This window comes from Pleurodeles waltl, chromosome 2_1 (assembly GCF_031143425.1).
Source record: "Pleurodeles waltl isolate 20211129_DDA chromosome 2_1, aPleWal1.hap1.20221129, whole genome shotgun sequence".
NCBI lineage: Eukaryota > Metazoa > Chordata > Amphibia > Caudata > Salamandridae > Pleurodeles > Pleurodeles waltl.
This window is the reverse complement of record NC_090438.1, coordinates 461,938,584-461,957,028: the sequence shown is the minus strand read 5'-3', so window position 1 is coordinate 461,957,028 and position 18,445 is coordinate 461,938,584. Positions and strand designations below refer to the sequence as shown.

Genomic DNA, 18,445 nt, shown 5'->3' with positions numbered 1-18,445 from the left:
CTGCATTACCTGTATGAGGACATCTTGCGCCATGTGGTACTGCGGTACCTGGGGGAACACAGTGTTCGGCTTCACACTAACGTTAACTGTTTCCACTCCTTTTATCAGCCCTACTTCTCTCCCTGTCAAGTCCCACACTTTCTCTCTGACTGTCCCCTGCAAATCTGCTGGCAGATCAGTCACTGTGAACATCGGGAAGAAGCTAATCAGAGGATACTCCTCATCTGTTGTCTCCGTTTCAGGTTCTGAGATCTGTCCATCGTCCCTTTCATCGTCACTGTTCGTCTGCACCTCAATTCCGTAATTGGAACAGGTGATAGAACATCTTGTCTTGCACAGTAAGTCTCGTCCCAGTAGGGACACGGGCTTGAATCGCAAACTACAAACCTGTGCAATCCCTGAAAGGTGCCAAGCTCAACCTGAACCGGATCTGTGATCGGGTTAGTCAAAAGCTGATTCGCCACTTCTGCTACCTTGACTGTACGTCCCGAAAGAGGCAACTTCGGAACCTCTGCACTTCAGACTGTAGAGCGTGTAGCTCCTGTGTCAACCAAGAACGAAACCTTGTGACCCATCACTTTCTCTTGCGCATACGGCCCTCTCTGATCTACTTCTAGGGACGCTGCAAGCCTGCACTCCTCACTGTCTGAGCTCTCATCCAACCATTCATTGTTTATTCCATTCACACCATGCAATGGGAACTGTTGTACTGCATTATTTTGACTCATTCCTTGACCTGTGACCTGTTGAGGAAGCATCACCTGTTGCTGTCCCATTGGCGCTAAGGGCAACTGCATTTGCTGTCTAGGTACAGCGGGAATCTGCTGTTGCACTTGCTGCATCTACACTGGTTGTACACGTGGCATCTGCACTTGTTGCATGGGTTGGAGACCCTGCATCTGAACCATGTTATTTTGAAAGTTCGGATTTGGACCCCTCATTCTTGGTCCTTTAACATTTTGGAATGCATTAACATCATTGCTTTGTAGAACAACACCCTCCTGCATCATCATCGGGCATTCCCGCTTCCAATGTTCAACACCCCCGCAAGCATGACAAGGTAACACCTTCTTCATCCCCTGCACATCATTTTGGACTACTACGGTGTTCAAATCTGGACCGCGATTCACAAAACCTCCTCGACCTCTGCCTCTAATTTGCGCCTGAAACATCCAGTTTCCTTGCGGCTGTTGCACCATCTGCTGTAAACCATTCCCCTGCATCCCTGCTTGTGCTGCCTTAATTTGCATCACCATCACTTTCTCTTTTAACTTTCTCTGCTTCAGCTCAATCTCGTCATTACAGTACCTTGCATACTGCAGCACCTCATCAATTGGCGTCGCTTGCCAACAGATCAAATGATTCCTGATCATCTGACTAATCTCAGGTCTCAATCCCTCAAGAAACCTGAACACAAGGTGATTCATGTCCTTCGCCTCTAATAACCTCTGTACCACTGTAGTGCTTGAACGCATTCAACAACCTCTCATAGTAGGCATGTATCGACTCCTTGGCCTCCTGTGCCGTTCAATCAATCTTTTGCCAATCAATATTTTGCGGCGAAACCATCTGCCTCAAAAACTCAATCACCTTATAGTAATACCTCATCACCTCAGGAGACAGTGCTCCATGTGACTCTGTCTCTTGACGGTTCTGCGGTTGGCCAATCCACACTTCTCTTGCACTCGAGCCACAAATCAGCTGGAACTATAATCTCAAAGAGGGTATTCAGGTCATCCCAAAGACACTTCGCAAGCTTCACAAACCTGTCCGTCTGCTGATACCACTCTATCGGCTTCTCCCTCAGCCTGGGGAAGTCATTTGTGAAAGACAAAATGTCACCTCTAGACCACGGTACATGGACTAGAACCTCTCCGGCCGTTTCTCTCATGGGTAACATTTTTATTGTACCAGTATCCGGCACGGCTTTCGCCTGCTGCTGTTCCAGGCAGTCACTTTTCCTTTTATCTCTTTTCTTCGCCCATCTGCCTTCCCACTTTTCTAACGCTCCCCAAACTTGTGCACTCTGCAGTATTTTTTCAAGGTGTGCCTTCATCCCAGTAGACCTTCTGTGATCAAAATTCTTAGGCTCGAAGTCTAACCTGTAACTCCTTTTCAGATGTTTAGTGTTGTCTAGGTCTATGCCGTATTTATCTGCCAGGTTCGCCAACCTCTGGTGCACCTTTAGTTATCTTTGGGCACAGATACCTCAATCCTGCTTCAGTATATGATTCTAGCCTGTTCACTCCCATGCTCCCTTCAACTAGCTCAGCTGCCTCCATGCCCAACCTCACAAAATTCAGGTACTCTTCTCTTTCCGGCCACTGTGCTGTCGCAGGAGTAGACTGTGGTGAATTTAACTTATCTAACCATTCGTTCAGTTGTTGCGCAGTTAAACCTTGCAACAAAATATTTCCAGCCTGCATCATATGTGTTTGCGGCACATTCGCACTTGAGATCTGCGGAGTCAGCAGTCCCAAACCTGATTGTCTCATGGTATCTGGAGGAATCCCAATCGGATTGAAGTCTAATAGGGATCTAAATCTCTGTATTGTCTGTTCCACTGGAGTCATCTCTTGAGAGCTCCCTATGAACCCCCCTTTTGTCATCTCTTGGGTTTTATTCCCTGATCACATATGCTAGGCTTTGCCTGTGCATGCAATGGTACTGGCGGACCAACTGTAATAGGTAATGATATGGCGGCTGGCGGCTGCCTGCTTCCCAAACCCTGTGGAGCATTAGCTCCCATATTCTGATTCATTATTGGTGCTGTGGCTGACTGCGGTCCTGTAACTGAGGTGCAATTCGGTATCAATTGTTGCTGTGCCTGAGGCAGTAAAAGTGGAGTTGGCTCGGTTTGTATCAGCGTTGGTCTCGTATATGCCGGATCTGCCGGACTTCCCAGGATGAGATATCCGCTTAGCATTTCAATCAATAAGACAATAACCTCATCAATATTCACAATAACTAATCAATTGAGCCAATCAATATCATGCAATAAGAGTCGAACACCTCGACCTTGCGGTCATGAATAACCACACAAATGTAGTAAGAGTTAGGATATTTATTCCCTATTAGTTACAATCTACTAGCATATTTATTAGTCTCAATATCAGTAAACAGATCAAAACCACTACAATATGGCAACTCGTGTAAGACTTTAGCAGAGCATAGATCATGAACATTAACACAAAGCACAACGTTAACATGAATCAGTTTTAGCAGAGTATCATTAGCACGTTATTCAACAAAGCAAGCATTCAGTCATTTGTCTATTTTCATCCAGTATTAGTGAACTCCTTAACTACCCTTGAATTAGCATCAGCATGTTGGGCTTCATGGAAAACAATTTAGCAACACAAATTTAGAAAACATCTAACTATGGCCTCTATCAAAAGAGCAGTTGGTACCTAGAAAGAAAAGGCAAACAGACAAATACAATATATCATCAGATAGTTACCCATCCAAATGGGTCAGCATACAGCGTCAGTCTTTGTCCTCAGGACATCAGTCGATTCGCCATCAGCCAGGATAGAACAGGCAAATTCAGCAGGGCATAGCTAAGACTAGGGCTCTTCCCTCATAAGGAGGAGAAGTAAGCACTAGGCAGGTAATAGGATGAGGATGGTCCAAAGTATCAGACAGCTAAAGACAAAGTCCCTCAGAATAGCAAGGTTATGGCTAAGAAGAATAATGGCTTCAAGAGTGGCAGAATAAAGACGAGTAATGGCAAAGAACTGCCGATTTCTTCTTGTGTCACGTCGTTATATCAAATCTGTCGAACAAGTCTTTAATTTCCCATTGGGCAATATTTGGTGCATCGTTATCTCTGTCCAATGATCCATCACACACCTTACTATAATTTTCACCTAACACAGTTCTCATGTAGTTTATTGGTTCCTGTGATTGACATCTTCATCGAGTAGAATGTCAGGTAAGAAAAGTTACACTTGTTGCTCCAGTCAGTAGTTCCATTGTCTCCTCCTGGTCCAGGAAACCTTGCACCTGTCGGAAATTACACTGTTGCATTCGGCAAGAATGTCTTCTTGAGCAAGTCGGGTCCCATGAGAAAGAATTTACTATGGCTACACACATATCTCTAGCTTCTGCTTTGTGTCCTTCAGGAAAGCAGCACATTGCACGTTAGAAAAACACAGTTAATATGAGACCAGGCAGCTAGGCCCAGACCCTTGCTAACTAAGGCCTAGTGATTAATTTAGCAAAACCTTAATATATAACTCTCAATTACTAATATAAAGTCACACATTAGTACATTGTTAATTCATCATTAGTCAGTTTCATTAATCATCATATACATTGGTGGCCACTCCCCGTGGGCACGTTTCAATGCGTTTATTATTTCTATATTAAAACATTTCTATGCGGTTCCATTATACATTACACTGCAAGCTTTTCATGTTTATATTAATTTCAAAGATTATCCTCCAACATTACTACTTCTTTTTAAAGACCTTTGGGCAGCTTACAACTTACCTCAAGGCCATTTTCTACTGCTTGTCTCAGTAACAGCGACCTTCCACAGACATTGGAGATCAGGTGGCTCTGAACCCAAGGCTCACCTCTGTTGTAGATATGTGGCGCTGTCCCTAGTCACTTACAAAGCTGTGACATGTCTATATTGCTTGCTACAAACAGATACAGTGTGCCCACTAGAGACTCTCGGATCCCACTGGGAAAAAAACTGGGGGACCCCCATCTCGAAAAGGCTTGGGAGCCAATCTTAGAATGATTCCCTCAAAGTGTCCAGGAATGCACAATTCAACCTGATTGATTTCTACATATTGCATAGGGCCTTCCTTACACCAGATAGAATTAACAGGTATTTCGGAGTGACTGACGCTTCCTGTCCTAGATGTGGGGAAGTGTGAGCTAATTCTTTACACATGATATGGGCCTGTTCTCACTTAATCCCATATTGTGAGGGGTTTGCAGGAATACTAGCGGAGCTGATAGACAGAGGGGTCCCCACTACACAAGGCCATTTACTACTTTGCTGATTCCCCCATGCCTCCAAAACTAAAGTGACCAGTAAGTTTTAGGACTTGGGACTGATCTTGGCCAAACGAGAGCTCACCTGCCAGGGATACTACTCGTAAAATTCCATTGTGAATTGCGAAATATTGTAAATTTACACAAAAGTGTAAGTTTACCCTCGTCAGTCAGGCCCCAAATGTGCAGTTTATGTGATTATGGAATAATACTTTCTTGCAAGTTTTGACTAGATATGACAGACTGAACAATATTTCAATAGACTTCCTTTCACACAACCCAGACTACATAACCTATAACACTTTAAAACAAAAACATTCCCCACCTTGTGAAAGCCCCAGGTTTACTACCAACTAAATGGCGAAACACGTGTTGGCTGGCCCGTCTGTCCTTTTACACAGCATAACGCCTCGGCAATAAATTATTGTGTAGAAAATAATGCAGAATCTGTTCATATGTCAAGATTACTAGAAACTGGTCGTCTTTACTAGTTTTCCTACTCCTTTCATGCTTATCATATAATTTTGAAAATGCTTCTGTCCCAGGGAGATTAGAGCTCTGTTCCACTGCAGGATACGGAAAGCAGCACTAAACTAATAGCCTCTTCTGAGAGATACGGTTCCCAGGACAGTCCCCTCTCCTGTGTTTAAAATTTGCTTCCGGAAGGGGTTATACTAAAATTGAACAAGGATAATGGGTGAACTATTTGTACTGTATGTCTTACTCTGTAAGTGTGAAATCAGCCTTCTGTTTATACATTTTTTTTAAAATAATTAAGTTTAAAAGGGAGTGATGGTAACTGTGCACAGGTTAGTTGATGTGAAGATGTTATTTAGAAATCATGCTAAATCAATGCACATTGGTTTTAACTAGGGAAATAGCAACCGAGATATATCAAACATTTATGCTAATTACTTTTTTTTGTTGGCTACCAGTCAGTATTGAAATTGCACTCCCTGGGCATACATTGCACATGTGCACGTTACCCATACTACAGTATTGGCTTGACCTTACCAGCACATGCAACATGTTGATGGACCTATTCTTGTATAAACAAACATGAAAAGATACTGATTGGATATGTGGCTGGAATACTACATTGATTTGTATCTAACTACCCTAAAATGTATTTTACCTGTTTAGTTGAGCCCAAGAGACTGAGTCGTCTGTCTTGGGGTTCAAACCTGAGCTTCCTGGGACCACTGTATGCTGAAAGATGCATGCAGAAGAGCGCCTATGCCCGGGTACACTTGACATGTTATTGTGTGTCTACAATTCTCTATAACCCTGTGAGAAGTCTGCGAAGTGCTCGCTGCATCTTTTCATATTTCTTAATGGTTGTATTGATGACATGTTGCTAGGTGACAGGGAACAAAGAAATGCACTGCAACAAACAGAATGAGAGTGAGAGATTCTAATTTTCATGACTTTAAACTGGATAAAAGAGGCATTTTTCTTGCAGTTGACGTTCTTTCGTGATTTTCAGGGAACCCCAGGGTTTAATCCGCCATTATGTTGTGTGCGAGACATCACAGGGACAGTTCTACCTGGCAGAGAAGCGCCTCTTCAGCACCATTCCAGAGATGATCACCTACCACCAGCACAACTCAGCAGGTAATGAGGGACATGAGGAGAAGGTCCTGGGAATAAGCTGTTGTGAGGACAGACTTTACATTGGTGACTTTACTATCATTATTATCCGATGGTGGGAGGTACGAGGCACTGCAATCCATTGGCTTGAGTGTAATGACATAGCTCACTTGCACCGCTTTAAAAAAGACAAAATAAATATTTCTACAAAACATACTTTTAAGTCCTCAACAGACATGTACTGTACTCTTTTACAATGGTTGGTTTGGGCCTGGAATGCTTCCCATAAACAAAATATGTCTTCATCTAGCTAGGAATTTGCAGGCATTGCGCTGCTTCCCTTCTCCCTCCTTCTAACCCGAAACTAATCCATAAATACAGGTAAAATGTTTAGTTTTATTTTTCAGCCAACAAAAGAAACAACCATACCTAATAGACATTAATTACAATGTTCTCTGCATTTGACATGGTCTCTCATTTTGAATTTTAAATATTTTGTATACTAAGAACCTTGGCTAAAAACCGGCATTAGAGAGACCATTTTCATTCCAGCAACAACTTCTCGTCTGCTCACATAAACGATTTGGGCACGGCAGATTACAGTAACCAACAGAGTGTTGGAGGAAGTCAAAGGGAACATGTACACCAGAAAGTACAGTTATTTCCCAGAACCACACAATGAGTGGTCAAAACTCTTAGGCATGATAAAATCTCTGATTTCGAAGATAGAATGCGAACTATGGGCCAGATGTATCATGAAGGCCTTTTGCGATTCGGAAATAGCGATTTTTAAGAAAATGCCATGTATCACATTTGTGAATCGGTAATAGCGATTTCTTAAAAATCGCAAATGGTATTACCGAATCGCAAATTGCGATACCAGCCCCATTCGCACCTATGGGCCTGTTGGCCCATATCTGCAAATTGTTCGCATTTCCAAAATTGAGATTTCTTAACTAGAAATCGCAATTTTGTAAATGCAAAACCCCAGGGTGCTGGGGGCCTAAGGCCCCCTCTGCTGCACCCCAAAATTATTTTTTCATCATGTAAGGTGCACACATGCCAAAAATGCATTTTTAAAATTTGAACATGGTTACCACCAAGTTCAACTTGGTGGTAAATAGCGATTCCTAAATGCCCTAATCGCATTTGGGAATTGCTTCATACATGTGCTAAGGAATCGCAAATAAGGATTCCTTATTTGCGTTTTCTTATTTAGAGAGTCGCAATTTGCGACTCTCTAAACAGGGCCGCAATTTTAAGGAATCGCTATTTTAGCGATTCCTTAAAATTGCGTTCAGAATATCTTTCATACATTCTGAAATGGCATTTTGCATTTACAAACGGGCATTCGCACCGTTTGCAAATGCAAAATGCTTTCATACATTTGGCCCTCAATGACTCATCCAAATATTTTCCTATCAGGGTTATTGTTTGCCTTCGGGTTTTAATGCAGGTACCTACCTTTTAACTCTTTGTTACAGATAATTTTAGGATAGAGTGGGTTTGGGTAGCTCCTTGTTCATGATTGGAAGGCTTTGTTGGTTCAATGCTCTTCTTTCCTACTTTTGTTTCTCCTAACTAGGAGGACTTCCGCTTCACAGTGCTCTAATTGGTTGACTTGTGACCTTTCACTTTTGACCTTGCCTGGATTAGAGCATTATTTTTATCTTTAGCTTTCAGCACTCCTTGGAAGAGGATGTGTTTTCTTGCTCTCTCGCTAGTGTGCTACTTCCCTCTTTCCTTTGCCCCTAGTGCGCCTCACTCTCTGTTTTGCTATCGCCCCACTCGCCCAGCTAGTCTGTTGCTTCTCCATTCATCCCCATGCTGCTCACTTTTCAATATTCCAAACACCCCCTCTCCTCCTCTGTTACTCCAGCACCCCACCCGACTTGTTGTCCTTTAACGCAACCCCTCCCACTTCATTTAATTTTTTTTCTTACTTTTTTGCACCTGCTGTACTACCGTCAGGTATCTATCTTAATTTTTTTGTTTCCCATTTCAACAACAAGCTCACATGAGCACACTTGTGCAGACGGGTCTTAGAAATTTGTATTATTTTAGCAAGTCCATTCAAATATGTCCACTTCAGATGCACATAAATCCACCTCAGCTACCTTTGAATGAGCTTGTAAACATGTTACAGATAAATTCAAGATGGCTGATGTAGATGTTCGTGCAAAAATTAATGCACTTGCATCTGTGGTGGCTTTATTTGAGTGGTGGTCTTAAAACACGGCACACCAACTAGGTGCATTCAAAGATGGCAGCTGTGCACGCCTATAAAACAACCTTCTTTGAATGGTTTGCTAAAATATTAAAAATGCATCCAAAGAGGGCCGCCACAAATATGCACACATACAAGATAGCCATCTTTGAATTAATCTGTAATGTATTAACAAATGCAGATGTAGATGTCTATTGTGGATACATTTCTCATCCTTTGCAGGAATAAAATGCGCAACGAGGTCCATGGACCTTTGGACCCAGACAGATGTCTGGTGAACCATCAACAGTTTTCAACACAACCCCAACAATATAGACACCATGACCAATAAGGCCATGGAAGGAAAACTCCAATCAGGAATAAAATTAAAATATTTATTACAAACACAAGCTCAAAGTCATGTAGACAGTGAGCAAAACCAAGTTTTAAAGATACATAATCACAAAGGGTTGCCCAAGGCATGAAAATAAATTAAAATGAACTAACAGTAACACAACTAAGCATTCGAGAAGAATAATGGATAGCATCTATTGGAAAGTGGGTTATTGATAAGGGTAGGTAGGTACCTACACTTAGCAACAGGCTCCAAACCCCCACTGGGTACAGTCACGATCTCAGTAAAGTAATCCTTGCTCAACCATTGGTAGCTTGTCCCACGAGCACTTAGGCTTAGCTTAGGAGTAAGGTGTGTAAAGCATTTAATATCAACAAAACAGTAAATAAGTAAAACACAACACACAATAAAAATCCAATACCAATTCATACAACTAGATAATATTTTCCTCTTTAAATTGACAGCAAAATGACAAAAATCCAATGTGGGGAACCGTAGATAAGAATATTTAAAGATAAAATGAAAGAAATGCTTTCCAGTGCCTAAAAACCAAAAGCGCCCACCAGGGACATCTGGTCACACTTGACAGGGACAAAGGCAAAAGTTGAGGATGACTGCAATGGTGCCCTGCTAAGATACACTGAGCGGGAGGCCTTGGTCAAAGTTTTACCTTCACTCTTAGAAACATTTCTGGAGCTTTTCTACCTCGATGTCATGCGGTCCTCCTCAGCAATCCGATTTGATGCAGTGTTGTTGGATTACCTTTCTGTGAGCCCTCGGTCAAATCCTGGAAATCTGGAGCTCCAGAGCTTTCAGCGAGACGAACCTGAAGTTTAGGCCAGGTTGCGGTCGAAGGTAGCCAGCTTGACTCTCGACCTCGGGTCGGTCCACTTATGGAGCTTTTTTCAAAGTTGCTCCAAACTTCTCCAAACTTCTGGTTCTTCTTCCAGAAGTCCTTTTTGGTTCCTTGAAGTGTCCACAAACTTGATCCAAGGAACCTGGGAGTACAGTTCCTAGAATGCACCTGGTCAGAATCTTCAAGTGGTCACTGGATGCTGCTCAGCTAGAGTCGTCTTGCAGGACTTGATGCAGGGGACTCTCGTCAGCTCCTTTGTACCTGTAGCTTACAGGGAGTCCACTCCTGGAGTTGCAGAAGCAAGGCAAAGTCCTTTCTTCGTGAAGCCTAAAATGTCAAGGTGGTACAGTCCTGGTGAGTGCAATTCTTCAGGTGCAGGCAGGGGTCCACAGGGCAGTCCATCTTCTCCAGTATCCTCTTCCAGCAGGGATCAGAATTGTAGGGCAGCTCTCCAATATTTATCTGTGCTCCTGGGTGGGGAAGCAGGGGGTGCTTCTGTCCAATGGGGTACAGACCGCCACCCTCTACGGTGACCACTTCCTGTGAAGTGTGGCAGAAAACAATCCCAGACAGCAACATTCTCTGAAAATCCACATAGAGAAAATTCTTCCTTGAAAGTTAAATGTGGCTGAATTCACACACTGTTGTGGCTAAGTCTCCCTAACACATCCCCTCCAGCCCCTCTCCTAATCTAATCAGTGGGGCTCCCATCTGTCTGGGGCGCAGGAAATGGTCCAGTGTCTGTCCCAAGTGGCTTTCCCTCCTTTGAAGACCAGTTTGGCTACTCTTCCCCCATCCTGCTCTGCCATCTGCTGCAGCAGTTCTCCACCCACCAAATGCTTCCTCTGTCTCAGCCAGGACACTTTACAGCTCATTAAGGTAGCTTGTCTCAGACTGCTAGAGGCTGACCAATCAGGAAAGGGCACTACAGGGCTGAATCTGGTAACTTTTCAGAAAGAGTTCTAAAACTCTTTCTCTGTGCTAGTTATAATAAATTCAACCTTGACAAGTTGTTGGATTTTTTTAATAACATTTAATTTGATACCGAATATGATATATTTAGCTTCTCTCTGTCAGAAATACTTTATTATTTTAAAATAAAGTCTCCCAGTGTTAGCCTATGGAGCCCCTTGACTACAATGGGGAAAATAACGTTGGCTGTTTGTCCCTCACTAGGTCTTTTATAAAGTCCCTGCTTATATTTACATGGAATATAACTGTTGGGGCACCTAAGGAAGACCTTAGGGTTGACACATGCAAAAATAAGATAGTCTGAGACTTTGGAAGTAGTTTTCATTCTAAAGTCAAATTTGGAGTTAATTCTAACTTAAGGGCAGCCAGCAATGCAGACCTGCCTTTACAATGACACTGGACACTACAGCAGTGCACCTACTCGCCCTACCATTTACTGGAGACTTATAGGTAGGTTTTTAGAGCCAATTATAATTAGGCCTAATTTGCATATACCATTTTAAACAGAACACTAGCCCTGGGTTTGGTTAGCAGTGCCCAGGGCACAGTCAGAGTGAGAAAACACCAGTATCAGCTAAAAATAGAGGCAAAAAGTGAGGGGGCTTCTGCAATCAGCCCAGTTTTCCAACAGCGTCAATAAGAATATCCGCGACACAGAAATTACACGATGCTCAGAATTTATAATCAGTAGTCAATTCAAATTTAGCGAAGTCAATAATCTTTGGCTGGGCACAGGTCAACCCTACAACTAACCAAATCAGGGAAATACATGAGTGGGGAGGAGCACAAAATACAAATGTTTAAAAAGGACAAAAATAATTTGGAAAAAGATCATCTTAGACTGCAGGTCACTAACTACGTCTGGCAAAATATAAGTAAAAAGAGAAAGTATTGGCATATCAGAATCTCAGGCACAAGTCATCTGAAAGGCAAAATAAAGTGCCTCTAAAGCTAAAGGGACATATCAAAGGAAAGGGCAAATGGCAGAGAGGAAGATACCTCTCCAATGGATACAGCTTTCAGGGAATCTTCATCAGCAAAGCATCAGGATCAGCAAGCATAGGACACCCTCTGCAAGCCACAAAGTTCTACTCAGAACCTGAAATGCTGCAGACTGACCAAGAGCAAGGCTAAGACAATCTAAAGTTTGAATGTCCATTGGTATATCAATTCACAAGAAGTATTCTGATTTATAAAATGTGTCAGTTCATGTTACGTTGAATAGGCATCATCCAAAGATAATTCATCACCAGAGTTCAGATTGCAACAGTTCGACAATTTCCCAAGTCTGTCATGGGGACAGCTCCTTTTCGTGTGACTCTAAGCAGGTTTGAAATAAATGTACACAATCTCATGTTCCTACACTGTAATATTTCCAAGGACAAATGAGTACATTTCTCCATGTTTTAACAATTAACTTATTACAAAAGGACTTTGCTTCTCATGAGAATGAAATCTGAAAGGAGATTTCACATTATGAAAAATAATTCAATACTTTTGCATGACTGCAAAATGCAAGCTCAGTAGGCCTTATTTATCCTAACACAAAAAAATATAAAATGCATTTAATTAATATGTTTTAGTAAAACACATATAATATGCAAACTTATGAACTCAACATTAATATTATTTCATCAGTATAAGTAAAACATTTCATTTTAAATGAAAAAGCTTTGTTATGGCTTTCCGTTAACTATAACAGAGAATTGCACTTATCTCATTGTGCATGCATCCTTAAACCTTAAACTCATAATTCTTTAATTAATCGCAAGAAATTCAATATTGTTTCTACATGCACTGTTAATTTAGAGTCTAAGTTACATTTTAACATCAGTTTTAACCTTCTCACATATGATTTAATTCAAAAAGCACCTAAGTGGAACTTTGAATTACAAGAAGTTCCACATTTAAAATGTATGTCAGTGCAGCTTTCTGCATTAGTTTTCCACTATTTACTTTTAGAAACTAAAATTTGTCACATTCTGATGACTTTTGTGACACGAGGAACAGCAGTAAAATGTACGTACTCTCACCATCATGGAAGTGCACACGTCCACCACATGTAACACAAAAAACATTAGTAAAGCGGATAGTTTTCACTGCCAGGACCTATTGGTTTTGTCAATGATTTTTATCTTTAGAAGCACAAAGACAAGCAGGCTACCATATTCAGTAGGTCGAAAGGGTAAGGTGACGGTGAGCATACACTACAAGGCTAATTAACGTAAATAACTTAGTTATCACATATATAATGAATATAATGCATGTGATTCCGACATCCATACTCTTCTCCCAATAGAGTATTGAGTTTTAGAGAAGGACAGTTGAAGAGTTTAGAAAAAAAGTGTTTTCAGGACTTGAGGGTTAAATCTAGCATCTATCATGAAGTCAATGTAAAGATACATACAGATACATACAGATATGCAGGTTTCCTTGAGTTTGCAGAATGCCCTGGTATCAGGTATCTGGTATCAGGTCAGAGACAGCTTTATCAGCTGTTTATTGTAAATTGCTTCGTAGTGTACAGTTCACAGAAACATGGATTTGTATCCTCATTCAGCCACCTGAAACCCATGACAACACTCTTTCAACACTCTGCTCCACCAATAAGCATACCTCTTCTCCCTCCTCACCCTACAACTAACCTTTCGAAATCATATTTATCCCCCTCACAATCCTCAGAGACTCTCCTTTACCAACCAACCCTATCCCCCCTCCTTCAGCATCCTCACCACCCCAATCCTCCAGATTCTAATTTTGCATCTCAGATCACTATACCAATATCAGACAATACTACCATGCCAAAACACACCCTACCACCCAGAAAACCTTTCTCTGTAAGCCATCACAGACATTCACACACTCCCCCATCCCACAGTACTGTTACACACCTATCCATTTCATACAACACAAATATCTCACATTGTCACCCATCTCTGCCTCACAGTTTCTAAGCAACAGACATTGCCACTCAGTCCACAAATGCACAACATGACTCACTCATCTATTTGTCATCATTGCTGAATTCAGAGATATAAAACCAGACCCTAATGCTCCAACTCCACCTCTCATCCCCACACCTCCCACATGTGCAAATGAAGGCCACGCCACACTACTCTTCATAATCTTGCTTTCCCTTTAGTACAACACAACAATGCCTCCATTCAAAGACAGGTGCACAGTCCGTCTACAGAAATACAACCAGTCTCTCCACTACCCTCACACACAGACTCTACACAATGCCTTATAAGCCTGTTGGATGAGGATAACACCCAAAACAACTCAATTTCTGTTCTGCTATATGTAGCACAAGCATCAGTAACACACCATCAACATTCTTCACGGACAATACTTACACTCCGATAGCACATAATCTCACCACTTCCAAAACAGCTTTTTTTTACACTAACTACTAATAAATGCTTCTTCTATGTCCAAAAACAATTACTGCACATTTGATCTATTGACAGACACCAAACCTGACTTACTCTTCATAACCGAGTCATAGCTGGAGAGAGACGTCCTGTATTGCATGGTTCTGGTTCACCAGGCTATCATACTACTACACAAAATCACATAAGCAAAATAGGAGTCAGCGTAACTGTCATATTTAAGGCAATAACAGCTCTTATCAAATCTGAGGATGTATCCTTACAAGGGTGTGAGGCCCTCCTAGTCAGATGTAACCCTACGCCAACCTTTGCCTGTAACTTTCTACTTCTTTACAGACTTCCACGGGCAATGGAAGTTTCCCAGACATCTTTCTAGGCACACTTTCAAATCTACTTACGAAATATTAACACTTATGAATCCTTGGTAGGCTGCACATACAATTTTACAAACCTAATGTACCCAACCTCAGAATAATCCTCACAGGTGTGACATGCTCAACCTACAACTCATTCCGAAACCAACACACATTGCAGGACCCATCTTAGCTGTACTTTTTGGAAAGCAAGTCCTAGTCGTGTTGCAAAGGATTATTCCAGTCACAAGGTCAAATCACCACCTGGTTGCCTTCCAACACAAAACTGCACAACTCAATCCAGCAAAACGTAGCTTACCTATAACTACATATCAACCATGAAACAAGCTGAATTTAAAGGACCTAGAAACCTAGCTTACTTTGAACACAGACCCGAAAACAATAAACTCAGTACAAAAACTCTATGGATGGCTACCTGACGTTTTGATATATTAATCCCACAGAAAACATCCAAACATAAGAAAAGAAAACATGCAGTTTAAAATAAAGATAAAACAACAAATCACAAAACTTCAATAGACCTGGCTCAAAACATAAAATTATCAAAACAAAATATTCCTACACAGACAAAATATTTAAATAGTCGATCAAAAAAGTTTTTAAAAAAAATAACATTCAAGCAGAATCCACAAAGCAAAGTGTCCCAGTAAAGAATTTTTTTTAAATAGTCCTAGAGTTTCACTATCCAAAATGCACCAAAGGAACCCACACCATTTCTCAGGAATTCTATCAGAGAATGGCAACTCATTCAGCAATCAAAGTAGAAATGCTAGATTCATACTTAGCACAAAAAATAACAGCACTAACCTATTTCCAACAACCTCCTCTTGGGGAAAGTTGATACAGCCTTTGTACTCCTTCAAAAAAGTATCACCAACTGAATTGGAGGATCTTGTCAAAGCCAGCCAGCTGGTTTCTCCTCTGACTCTTGCCCCCCACACATCTTTAAACACATTTCTCTAACAACTTCAGAAGCTATGCCAGTCAAAACACTGATCATCCAATAGAAGGTTTTCAAGAAGACTTAAAAAGGCACCCATTTTTAAAGAAAACAAAAAAAAAATTATAACAAACAAACCATTTATAGGTAAAGCTAAAGAAAGGGCAGCCTTCATCCAGATGTCTCATTGAAAATGCTCCCTAGTTTCTGACTGCCAAAAGGGATTCCTTTCAGAAAGAGGCATTCAGTCAGCCCAAATATTAATATGAGGCAATCTTAAAAACACAGTACATCCGAATGGGGTTGCTGCACCACTTCTCTTGGACCATTCAGCTGCTTTTGACACAGACGATCATAACACACTATTCCTAGGAATTAAAGAAGCAGGCATAGAGTGTACCTTTCTCACTTGAATCTCATCTTACCTACACAATTGAACAAATGTGATCAGTCCTTCTCCTTTCTCATTGAAACCCTACAGTTTAAAAGTAGGTGCCCTTGAAAGCTCTATAATCTCATCTCTCTTTTCCAGCATATAAATGAAATCATGACCAGAACTGATCAATGTTTATGAGTATATTTGCTATAACTATGCAGACCACACACAGAAACTACTTAATTTGGAAAAACCCAAGGACAATGGAAACTCAAATATATTCAGTTGCCTCTGAGTGATTAACCAGTGAATGACATGGAGTGTCCTCAAACTGAACGCATCCAAAACTGAAATACTGTAGTGGATCCTATTTAGTTTTATTGGGAATCATGAGTTCGCTGAGCCTTCTGGCTTGCAGGCCTGCGCCCTGTCACCTAGTGGCTTTTAACCTACTAAGCCTGCTCTGTGTTAGCACATTTATTTATTTATTTCTTCCAAGATGGCTGCTATGTTTATAGTTAGGAAGATGTTTTGATTTCACGTTATCAGTGCCACTCTGTGAAGGCATCCCTATCAGCGTCAAAGTTAAGTGAGATGCGTAGGAATTCACATCATGTCCCTTTCCCATGTTTTATGTGTGATAAGAACATAATATACTTTTGGAGGCAATTGTTTATTTAATTGCTGCCCCACGCATATCTCCTTATCTGTTGTTTGGGAACATACCTGTGTCAGGGGTCTCACTAGATCGGTATAAATACATCTCACACAGACAAGGTTATAAGAGGGATTCCTACCTGACGCCATCAACGCTATCTGTGCTGCATGTCGCCTTGATGCAGATCCAGCCTTCGTGTCCCCATGGAGTCTGATCTAGAGAACTCATTCCAATGTAACAAGGGTTGGGGGGGCTCTTCTAATGGACATGGTACTGGCAGATTATGATTATCCCACCTAGCTCTCTTTAGGTTGGAGATTAGGGGCCAGATGTAGGTAGCAATGGTTTTGCGACTCGCAATTTGCGATTCGAAAACCATATGCAGAAGGGTGTCCCTCAATCAATCAATCGATCAAAAAAGTTTATAGAGCGTGCTACTCACCTGTGACGGTCTCAAGGCGCTTGTGGGGGGTGAGGGAGGGGTTACTGTTCGAACAACCATGTCTTGAGGTTTTTTCTGAAGAGTAGGAGGTCTTTGGTTTTGCGGAGGTTGGTGGGGAGGGAGTTCCAGGTTGTGGGGGCGAGGTAAGAGAAGTCACTGCCTACTGTGGTGGTTTGTTGGATATGGGGGACTGTTACTAGTGAGAGGTCGGCTGATCGGAGGTTGCGGGTGGGAGTGTGGAAGTTCACTCTTTTGTTGAGTAGGTCGGGCCGGTGTTGTGGAGGGATTTGTGTGCGTGGATGAGGATCTTGAAAGTGATTCTCTTGTCTATGGGGAGCCAGTGAAGGGATTTGAGGTGTGGTGAGATTCGTTTGTGGCGGGGGAGGCCAAGGACGAGGCGTGAAGCTGTGTTTTGGATTCTCTGGAGTTTGAGTTTGAGTGTGGTGCTGGAGTAGAGGGCGTTACCTTAGTCTAGTCTGCTGCTGATGAGTGGATGGGTGACTGTCTTCCTGGTCTCTGGGGGAATCCATTTGAAGGATTTTTTTAGAGTGCAGAGTGTGTGGAAGCAGGAGGAGGTTAGTGCATTGATTTGCTGTGTCATGGAGAGGGAAGGGTCCAGGATGATGCAGAGGTTGCGTGCGTGGTTTGCGGGGGTGGGTGCGGAGCTTAGGGCGGTGGGCCACCAGAAGTCGTCCCATATGGTTTTGTTGGGGCTGAAGATGATCTCGGTTTTGTTGGAGTTAAGCTTGAGGTGGTTAGTTGTCATCCAGTTTGCGGTGTCGAGGAGAGCAGCGTGTAGGTTGGTTTTGGCGGTGGTGGGGTTGCGGGTGAGGGAGAGGATGAGTTGGATGTCGTCTGCGTAGGAGAGGATAGTGATTCCGTGTGGTCGGGGGATGTTGGCTTGGGGGATCATGTAAATGTTGAAGAGTGTGGGGCTGAGGGAGGACCCTTGGGGGACTCCGGAGATGATCTTGGTAGCGGTGGAGTGGAAAGGTGGAAGGCGGACTCTTTGGGTCCGGTCGGTGAGGAAGGAGGTGAGCCAGTCTAAGGCTTTGTGGCGAATTCCTGTGTTGTGGAGGCGTGTGCGGAGTGTGTGGTGGCAGACAGTGTCAAAGGCTGGGAGGTCTGAGGATGAGTGCAACGGTCTCGCATTTTTCGACTTTGGTCCTGATGTCTTCAGTGCATGCAATGAGGGAGGTTTCCGTGCTGTGGTTCTTGCGGAACCCGAATTGTGAGGGGTCAAGAGTGTTGATATCTTCGAGAAAGTGGGATAG

General features: G+C 42.3%; 1 protein-coding gene across 2 annotated transcripts in view; it reads left to right on the top strand.

Moving 5' to 3' along the window:
* BTK (Bruton tyrosine kinase) overlaps window positions 1–18,445 on the top strand; it is a 448,809-nt gene that overhangs the window by 338,366 nt on the left and 91,998 nt on the right. For both annotated transcript variants that reach the window (XM_069213457.1, XM_069213465.1), the window contains exon 12: window positions 6,497–6,624. In XM_069213457.1, coding sequence (XP_069069558.1) covers window positions 6,497–6,624 — 128 coding nt within the window. The remainder of the gene's footprint in view (window positions 1–6,496; window positions 6,625–18,445) is intronic.